General features: G+C 46.6%; 1 protein-coding gene and 1 non-coding gene across 2 annotated transcripts; both read left to right on the forward strand.

Moving 5' to 3' along the window:
* The first annotated feature begins 2549 nt into the window (after window positions 1-2549).
* On the forward strand, window positions 2550-2621 carry TRNAD-GUC. Its single transcript has one exon. It is a non-coding gene; the product is annotated as a tRNA-Asp (tRNA).
* A 4649-nt stretch (window positions 2622-7270) lies between these two features.
* LOC119289893 (putative F-box protein At3g25750) lies at window positions 7271-9384 on the forward strand. The gene is made up of 2 exons (XM_037569071.1): window positions 7271-7405; window positions 8046-9384. The coding sequence occupies exons 1-2, from the start codon at window positions 7299-7301 to the stop codon at window positions 9238-9240; spliced, it is 1302 nt and encodes a 433-aa protein (XP_037424968.1). The 5' UTR covers window positions 7271-7298; the 3' UTR covers window positions 9241-9384.
* Window positions 9385-9654: the final 270 nt, after the last annotated feature.

Here is a 9654-nt window from a genome sequence, read left to right on the forward strand (position 1 = left end):
CGTGTGGGTTTGTTCGTTATAGAAAAGCTTTACCTATAGATTATTATGTGAGCCTGCATACCACAACAAGACCTCCCGTCCTCACGTTTAAATTGCCCCGCCCTCTCCCACGTGGTGGGCCCACTTCTCACCCTACCGCTCCCAAAAAAGCGTGTAGGATGAGAGTTGTGCGTGTTGGTCAGTTTGCTCGGTGGAGCGAACAAACGCCACGGAGTCAATGTGAGGTGCTCCCAGCAAGGAGACAAAAGACACCATGCAACATGCTCCGACCGGCCAGGATTCCTGCATACAAATAGTGAACCATCAGACACCAATGACCTTACCTCACTCACCAGACACCCGCGACTCCACTCCTAGAAACAGGATGTCGGCGTGAGGTACTCGATGTTCTCCTAGAATTCTTGTAGTTGTTCGCCCATATTTTTATTCTTGTTTCTCCTTGTCAACCAAGACCCCTCTACTGAATTTCCCTTTGGCTTGAGAATGACGGTTGTGACCTCCATAACAATGCAACACTCGTCACCCGACCTCTCCTCTTTGTCCTATATGTCGTTGTTGCCGATGATAGCAAAGTGGACGATGCCAATGACGGTGATATCCGCTCTATGCCAAGGACAGGCACCGCATGCGAGGGAATATCGGTTATCCGACACCCACGACACAATCCATAAGGACGTGTTTTCTTCCCATCGAAACCTTCTCTCCCTGCCAAAGATGGCGCCCCTCCTCGATTTTTTTGTCGGCATCCACAGAAGCAACTATCCTAGTGGTCTATCGAGACCAAGGACACCCGAGCACCATTCATATATGCTACCAAGAAAGGCGATGGAGAAGCACGATTGACCATCAAACGTGCAAGGTAGGGGGAACCTGGTTTAGTAAACTATAATAACGAGTTGTAGTGTGCATCACAATTATTGCATAAACACTCTTTGATTAATTATAAAAAAGTGGATAATTCAAAACCTCATATAAAATGCTATAAAACACACTCAAATAATCAATACACTGGTATAATCCTGCTGAAAAATACTGAAATATTTACCATAGTTTTCCTAGGGGGTGGCCCTCTCATTTAACTAGGCAAACAAACCCAAGAAGCAAACACTCATGAGAGATATAATCATTTCCTAGTGAAAAAAATAGTGTTACCAACTAAAGAAAGAACAAGCATGCATGTAGAACACATGAGCAATGATGTACATCTGATTCTTTTTGAAAGATATACAAAGGGGCACAGATATCGACATAGAATATGGAGTGAGTGGATTAAAGTTGAGTGGTAGTAGAATCAATATCCGTGACATCGCACCTTTCAAAGGTTCGAAATACTCACCGGCTTCGTTAGTAACAAGTGTATCTGAATTATCATCTGAAAACAACAAAAGTTATCCAAAGATTCATTTTGTGGCGGTATAACAGTGTCGGGTTCATCGAGAGATACCGGCTTCATTAGTAACAAGTGTATTTATTATCATATGGAACAACAAAAGTTATCCAAAGATTCGTTTTCTGGCGGTATAACAGTGTCGGGTTCATCTAGAGCATTCTCATCCTCCTGCGACATGCCGACATGTAGGTCATCGGGCCCAAGAGAGACGATTTACTCCGGAACATGCAACCATCATCAGTGATGTGGAGCACGCACGAAAAGAGATCCACATGAATGGAGATTGCTTAATCTAAGTAAGCCAAGTTGAGTAGCATTAGCATCCAAGTCGTTGTAGTATAGTGGTAAGTATATTTTGTTCAGTGTTATATTACACAAAATGGTCAATGATTACAAATGTTAAATGCATTTTCGAAAATTGTCCAACACATATATTTATGTTTTTTTAAACGTTCATCATATATTAAAAAATGTTCATTGTGTATAATTTAAATTATTTATTTATATTAATAAAATGTTCAACGCTATTTACAAAACGTTCAATGTGTAGTATTCAGTTTTTTTCAAAGGAAGTTTGGTACTTAAAGCTTCGCGCTGTGAGTCAGTCAGTTGAGGTCAGTAGTTCTGTTGGCTAGTTATACTAGATAACGAGAAGGAGGTCACTAGATCGAGTCCCGGTCGCGTAGCACTTTTTCTGAACCTTTTGCGCGCCTGAAGTTCAAAAGATCCAAATGGGCCGGCCCATTCGTGGCTGGCTTGAGCGAAGCCTCAACAATTTGCCGCGCACAGGTGGCAAACAGGAGCTCTCTGCTGAGAGCCCGCTTCTACTGGCCCTGCTACTTCTTAACGCTTCCACAACGGTCGAGGCCTGCTGGGAGCTCGCCTGGCCCATCCGGCTCTATTTACCGCATGAACCCTGGAAAAGTAACATGTTCGCTCTAGAGCCCTGCTAAGACATGTTGCGATGGCGAGCATGGCATGTGATCAGTTCCAAAAGAAAAAGAAAAAAAAAGGCATGGCGCGTGCTCAAGGACTACAATCTAATCATTGTCAGAACGGGCCCTAACTCCGGAGCATGCAACCATCGTGATGTGGAGATCCACAGGAATTGATATTGCTTGGGCTAAGTAACGTAAGTTTAGCAACATTAAGAAACAAAGTCGTTGTAGTATAGTGGTAAGTATTCCCGCCTGTCACGCGGGTGACCCGGGTTCGATCCCCGGCAACGGCGCATTTTTTTCTTTTTCCGGCCCAAGACAGGCCAGGCCGATTTTTTGTTTTTCCGGCCCAAGACAGGCCAGGCCGATTTTTTGTTTTTCCGGCCCAAGACAGGCCAGGCCGATTCTTTCCGGCCTGCCAAGAGCCCGCTCCTGGCCTGCACGCTTCTGGACGCTATACAACGGTCGAGGCCGACCCACTGCGTCCGATGGCTCGTGCTCGCCTGGCCCGTCCGGCCCTATTTATCTTTTGCGCACCTTGGATAAGTATCATATTCGCTCTAGAGCCCTGCTAAGACATTTGCCGTCGCTTAGGGAGTGCTAGAATCTAGTCATTGTCCAAAATGCTTATACTGAATACCCACCGATATTTTTGATAAAAGAAGCACTTGCTTTTGGTTTGTGCGTGTTACCCTTGGTTTGTTAGTTTTGGGGCTATATTTGCTAGCTCAAATTTAAATGAACCAGTGTTATATTTTAGATCAAATGGGTTAGTGTTGTATGTTATGCGTTTATGACGGCCATTTTCTCCAGTTTAGCTGGAAGAAGTTGTCAATTTTTGAACTTGGCTCAGTTGATTTCCTTGGAAGGAAGAAGGAAGCATGGCGGACCAGGGAGGCCGGGTCTCTGCGGCATTGGGCAAGGTGTCGACAAGGCCACGGCCAGTAACGAGTTGTAGCTAGTGGTGAGTCAACAGAGGAGAGTTCGAACGTTAAGGGTTTGTGGTGCAGGCCTGTAGACAAATTCTGGTGGTTCGCCAATTTAGAGGGATGCCCGGGGGTGGAACTAGCACAGTAGTGAGGGGAGCAGGGTGGCAGAGGCAGACGGTTCGACCGATGGTCGTGGGTGGTTCCGGAAAGAAGATGGGCAAGGGAGGACGAGAGTTGGAAGAAGGTTATCTGGTCATTGAACACACATCAGAAGGTTAAAAAACTATCAACCCACCCAAATATGTTTTCTTCTTATTCTTCAATCTGCTGGCCTCTAACCCCTTTTTCTCATGGGTAACCGTGTCAAGATGATTCTTAAACGCCAATTAGGGTTGGAACATGTTTTTTGTGTTTTCTTTTGGAGCTGCATAGATAGAATAGAAATCAAATTTAAGCTAAATTTGTCTTCACTAGAATCGTTTATCCAGATTTATGCTCACTTAATCGTCATATAGGTGACTTTGTATTTTTTTATTTTTTAGAAAAGGAGGAATACCCCCGCCCTCTGCATCTGGACGATGCATACGGCCATTTTATTAATTATTAACACAAGACCTTACAAAGTCGTACAACAGTAAGACCAAAGCAACCATCTAAGCAACATTTGTCGCTACTCCTATCCAGTTGATGAAGGGGCGCTGATAGTCTGGGCCTAAGACCAAACAGACCTCGCAGCCAAACCTAACATCTAAGACCTAAGGTCCCAACCAGGACGCCTGCCGGGTATGGGCACCCACCAGTCCGGCGTGCTCCTCAACTAGGATGCCTGCCGGGTATGAGGCCGCCGCAGCCACCTGCCACCAATCCATCTTCGAGTTGTACTCTGCTGCATCGACCTTGCCCAGTCTAGCTGCCGCCAACGCCACCACGACGCCAGACAGCGTCGACCTCCTGCGCGTGTCCATCATCACACATCTGACGCCAAGCCTCCGCTGCTCCATGCCGCCAAGAGCCGCCGCCATGAATATGTAGAAAGAAACACCGTTCCACTGAAGAAGCCATCCGCTAGTCCCTCGAGCCCGAGTGCATCTTCAAGAATGCCGCCCCCAAGGGGGTAACGACACATGAATGTCGTCGTCATCCGATCAACTGATCTAGGGTTTTCGTCGAAGGTATTGGGTGGGTTTGGGATTTGTACCTTGACGATACCTTCATGAAGGAAACGATGATAAGGGCATCGTCATCATCGTCTCCGGCCAACGATCGAAGACCAAGTTTTAAGTCGGATCCGTCCCAAGAAAACCACCCGACAACATGTGCACCGTCTCGACCGCCTTCAAAGCCCCAGATCCAACCGTCGAGATACGGCGACCAACCGCAACAAGTGCCACCGTAGGAGCCCTGGCACACCGGCCACAGCCTGAGTGTGCCACCAATGGAGCCTAGGAGGAGGGCTCCCGCCCCGCCTCGCCAAGCCGCGAGTGTCGCCGAGATGGATTTCGCACACTCGTCGCCGTCTCTGATCCGAACCAATCCATAGCAGATCGCCATCACAGATCCGCCTTGGACAGGGACAACACGCCATGCCGCCGCGGGAAGCCCTAACTTCACCAACCGCCACCGTCCAGGGCCGCCGCCCCGGGATCCAGACAGGACATCGCCGCTGCCACCGGCCATGTTCCGCCGCCGCCGACCGGCCAAGCCGCTGGCCAGTGCGACCTACGCCGCCATGACCAAGCACACCCACCAGTAGCCGGCACCACCAGATCTTCCACGAAGCCCGCTGCTTCGCCGCCTCCTCCCATCACCATGCCGCCAAGGCGCTGTCGGCGGCGTCAGATCGGCCGCGTCGCCGCGACGAGGGCTCAGATCGGGGAGGAGGGCCCCTGCGCCCTGGGTGACCCGCCTCGCCCAAAGGAACGCGGGAGGGAAGGGAGCCTCCGCTGCCGCCGTCAGCCGCCCGGGGCTTTGCCCGGCGGCCTCCTCCAACGGCGGCGGAGGGGAGGGGAGGGGAGGGGTTGTGAGCCCGGCGGTGGTGGGGGTAGGGTTTCGCCCGAGCCGCCCTAGCGGGGGCGACACAGGGATCGTCACAGGGCCTGACAAAACCTCTGCTTTTCTTTCTTTCTGCGGGAGGTGACTCTGTATTTCACTAGACAAATCATTCTTATGAAGTTTCAGCGGGACTTGTAACAAGTGTAGCTTCTCAATAGAATTATATTCTAGTATACAGATCGTTCATTTTGTTATCTTATCTCCAACCTTCCGAGCAATGAAACTCAATGTGGTTGGTATGCTTGTTCAATTTTTGGTAACCTCAATGGTTTCTTGACTTCGGCACCAAATATATAGAGCACAGGAATATTAATATATATTGTCTCTTGTGATTGTGTGGCACAACGGTCAATGACTATGACATATCGGCAATTAATCGGCTTCTGATGTAGCATTGATTTTTATCTTGTGTGTTGGATAATAATTTTAGTTATGTCAATGCTTTTATCAAATCCATTAACATTTTTATGAAACTCGTTCATGTGTGTATGTTCCATGATCTCATGCACGGAAGGGTTGGGTGGTTCAAATTTGTCCTTTTCTTCGTGTTCATTTTTTCAAACGAAATATCTCTCAAACTGTGCGTCCAAATTATGAACGGTTTTCACCATCTTCGCATTGAGATCTTCAAAACTACATCACATGTTAATAGGTTCTGATACTTTTTTAGTAAATTTGTGCTTCCAACTTGGATTCGGATCCTCTGACTTGGGAAGAGAAGTCAGGGAAGCTACAACACCCTGACTTCCCTTCACTAGATTTCCGTAAATAACAATTTAACACAGCGATTATGTGCTTTATCTACAATAGTCTATGAATCTACAGTGGTGAATGACTCGTGAGCCACCTATTTCTAACGCGTGCTTCCGCACAAAGTGCATATGTGCCCCCACGCGGAGACCACACATGAAGTCTACAAAAAACCTGAGAATGGAACCCAAAGAAAAAGGAAATGCGAAAAAAACCAGCAAAACTAAAAAAGAAAAGAAAAATTAACTCTAGTGCGGGTTCCGTCTTGCGTGCGACATATGGCAACGGTTTTATTGGGACGCATGACGACGACTTGAAGCACTACTTGGCGATAGCGTGCTCTCACAACCCAAAGAAGTGCCCCGCGTGGGGAACCCTTGATTAGTTGCTCTAAGAAACATGGGAGTGCCTATACGACGCATTAAGCAGCAAACAGTCAGTCTCCCACATAGGGGAGCGCCTTGATTGGGCCAGCCCAGGACGCATTGTAGTGGCTCGGCTACTTTAGCTAGCTCAGCTATTGTATCGAGCCGGCTGCTATAGCAGTGTTTTTTAAAGTTTCTTTTTGTTTTCATCAGTTTTTTGGAATATGTGATTTTTGTGTGAATGTTGTTTGAAATTTCTGAACATTTATTGGAAAAGTGAATAATTTTAAAATTTTGAACATGGTTTTTGAAAAAGCAAAAATGCTTTGAAATTGCAAATATTTTATGAAAACAAGTTGGAACTTTTTAAAAAATTCCAAAATATTATTTAAAATGACCCTTTTTGAACCTTATGTTTGAAAACATGAAAAAAAACTGAACTTGTAGAAACTTTGCAAAACACAAAAAGAAATTGTATTTCTTAAAAAGCGAACACTTCTTAATTTTTTGAACCACTGAAGGAAAATAAAAAATTCCATGAATAAAACAACCAAAAATAAACAAATCAGAACCTTTTAGAGGGCTTCCCCGGACAGAAAACCTTGTAGAAGGTTCCTTTTCTTTTTTGAGAAATGTAGAAGGTTCCTAAACTGGGACTGGTAGAAGCGTGTAATTTCACGTTTTTTTAGGGGTTAATTTTGCGTTAAATGGGCTAAGCGTCCACATAGGATTTACCCAATCGTTTCAAAATAGTTGGGACTGGGCCGGGCCGAAATTACAACCGGAAGAGTTAAAAAATATTGAAAAGAAAAACCCAGATCTGCGCCGTACTGCTGTACAGGTTCCTCTGCTCAGCCTAAAAAAAATCTGAGAGATGGAAGAAACGGCGGCGCGCATGGAGGAGCAGCCGCGGGAGATGGACGCGCATCCTCCTTCCTCGTCGCCGGCGACCGCTTCTTCGTCCTCGTCCTCGTCGCCGACGTAATACCCCCAAGCCCTACCTCGTCTTCGTCTTCCTTTTCTGGTTAATTTCGTTCGTGGAAAGAGTATACAGATTTCAGAGTGCGAAGTTCTTTCTGCGTCCCATCCCCTTCCCGTTCACCTGTAGATGTTGCATCAGATCCAGCTATATATCTGTAAGATTAATCACACTGTACCTCGATATGGAACTGAATTTGGTTGATATAATTATGGCAAAGATTGATTCTGCTTATTGTCAATGGCAAACAATCCAGATTGAAACTATCCCTACTTTAGATCTCCCACATTGCATTTTTTTTGGCTGATTCAGTTTGACAACTAGGTGCTGTCAGTCAGTATCAAAGCAACCTGTATGGAACTTCAGTAGGCCCAAAGATTGTGAGATGCAGTTCAGTAGGCCCAAAGATTTATATGAAACTTCAGCAACCTGTATCTACCGCGTATAGCTTCTCCATAGAACTGAAATTCAGTGTCTGCGTCGTTGTTGATCTTATTCTGAGGCAACAACTCAGTGTAATATGTATCTTTGTTTAGCTCAGGTCATGTTTCCTAGAATCTTGGTAGCTCCTCTTCTTTTTCATACAATTATATCTAGCTTGGCATGACTAACCTTTTGTCCTGAATTTGTTGTGTCCAACAGGGAGAGCGCCGCCATGCGAATCAGCGCTAAGAGAACCTGCTATGCCTCTGCTTCCTCTGTCTTTGCCGCATCCGGGCCACGAGGATGGGTAGAGCTCCCGGAAGATTTGCTCCAATGTGTCGTTGCTCTCCTCGGCTCCTCCCGCGACCTCCTCGCCTTCGGTGCCACCTGTCGTCCTTGGCGTGATCTCTTCTCGGTATGCACGTCCTCTTTGCAGCCTCTCCTCCTACACCCGAGTGCCGACAGCAAACTATCTCCCCAGTTTAACCGCTGGACGACCTTGCAAGGATGCACGTGGAGATTGGCTGATCCTGCTGGCACCTCATCCTATCCCAGTTTGCTTTCCTTGAGTGACCTCAGAGGCATGTTCTTTCTTCGCTACTCATACGGCCACCTCATCTTCTGCGATGATGATGGGTTCTACATTGTTAATGCCTTCAGCGGCGCTAAGGTTGTTCCTCCTTGCCTCAAGTCAGATCACTTCACCAGCATCAGCTATGCCACCTTGACTGCCCCTGATGCATCCGATGACTCACATCTCCTTGTTGGCAGTGGAGCCTATCTGTTCCAGTGGCGCATCGGGAGCGACTCTTGGTTCGAACACTATCCTAAAGTTAATTTTCTTAAGATTGAACAAGTCGTGGCCCTGAAGGGCAAAACATATGCCCTAGGGTCTTTCGGGTCCTTCTGCATTGTACAATTCTTACCCAGTCTCTTAATTCAGAAGTTTGAAGTTATACTTGAGGAAGATAGAACCAAAGATCTTTATTGGACAAATAAAAAAACATGGCTTGTTGCGTGCGGTGACGCGCTTCTTTTGATCAAACTTGAGGCATCAAGAAAGACATTCTTGGAGGTCATCCAGTTCAAGGCCTTCAAGCTTGAGTCGTTGAGCGCCGTGACCAAGAAGGCAAGGTGGGTGAGGGTGGACAGGTTGGATAACTGGGCCATCTTTGTCAGCGCGGACGTGCGATGCGAGGCATTGCCATGCATAAACCCAGAGAGATGGGGAGGCAGAAGCAACCACGTATACTTCCCAAGTTATCAGCCTGAACAGCCTTGGGCTGCAGTCCAACTATGGCAAAAACATAACGACTGTTCAACATATTCGCAGCTCGAGAACACTGGAAACCGGTACCGCAGATTGGAGTCAACCTGGGTGATTCCAAGCACGTTTCCTCGCTCTGGTCAGTGATGATCTTTGGGGCAATCGTACATGCGTCTGGTGTAGCTTCTGATACAACTTCCGTGGGAGAATTCTACCATGTTGCAGTTGCAGGACGAGTAGTTGACTGAATGTTGCTGACTTGTTTTCCAAAGTTACTGATGTTGAACTCTACTTTTTCTTGTGTGGTGATTACAAGGGACCCGTATTATATTTCATTTCTCATCTACTAGAAATTGTAGAGATTTTTTGTAATTGAGCCACTTGATAACATGGGCTAGGCCTGCAACTATCTTTCATACTAGACACCTAAGGTGTTCCTCTGGCCTGGGGCTAGGCCCAAAATGCAAATTCATACTGCCTACCAGCTAGCATCTCTGCTCATTATTCATTTGGTAAGCTATAAGCCTACTTTCATTATTCATCTTTCCATACTACTATAAA

The sequence above is a fragment of the Triticum dicoccoides genome, chromosome 4A (assembly GCF_002162155.2).
Source record: "Triticum dicoccoides isolate Atlit2015 ecotype Zavitan chromosome 4A, WEW_v2.0, whole genome shotgun sequence".
Taxonomy (NCBI): Eukaryota; Viridiplantae; Streptophyta; class Magnoliopsida; order Poales; family Poaceae; genus Triticum; species Triticum dicoccoides.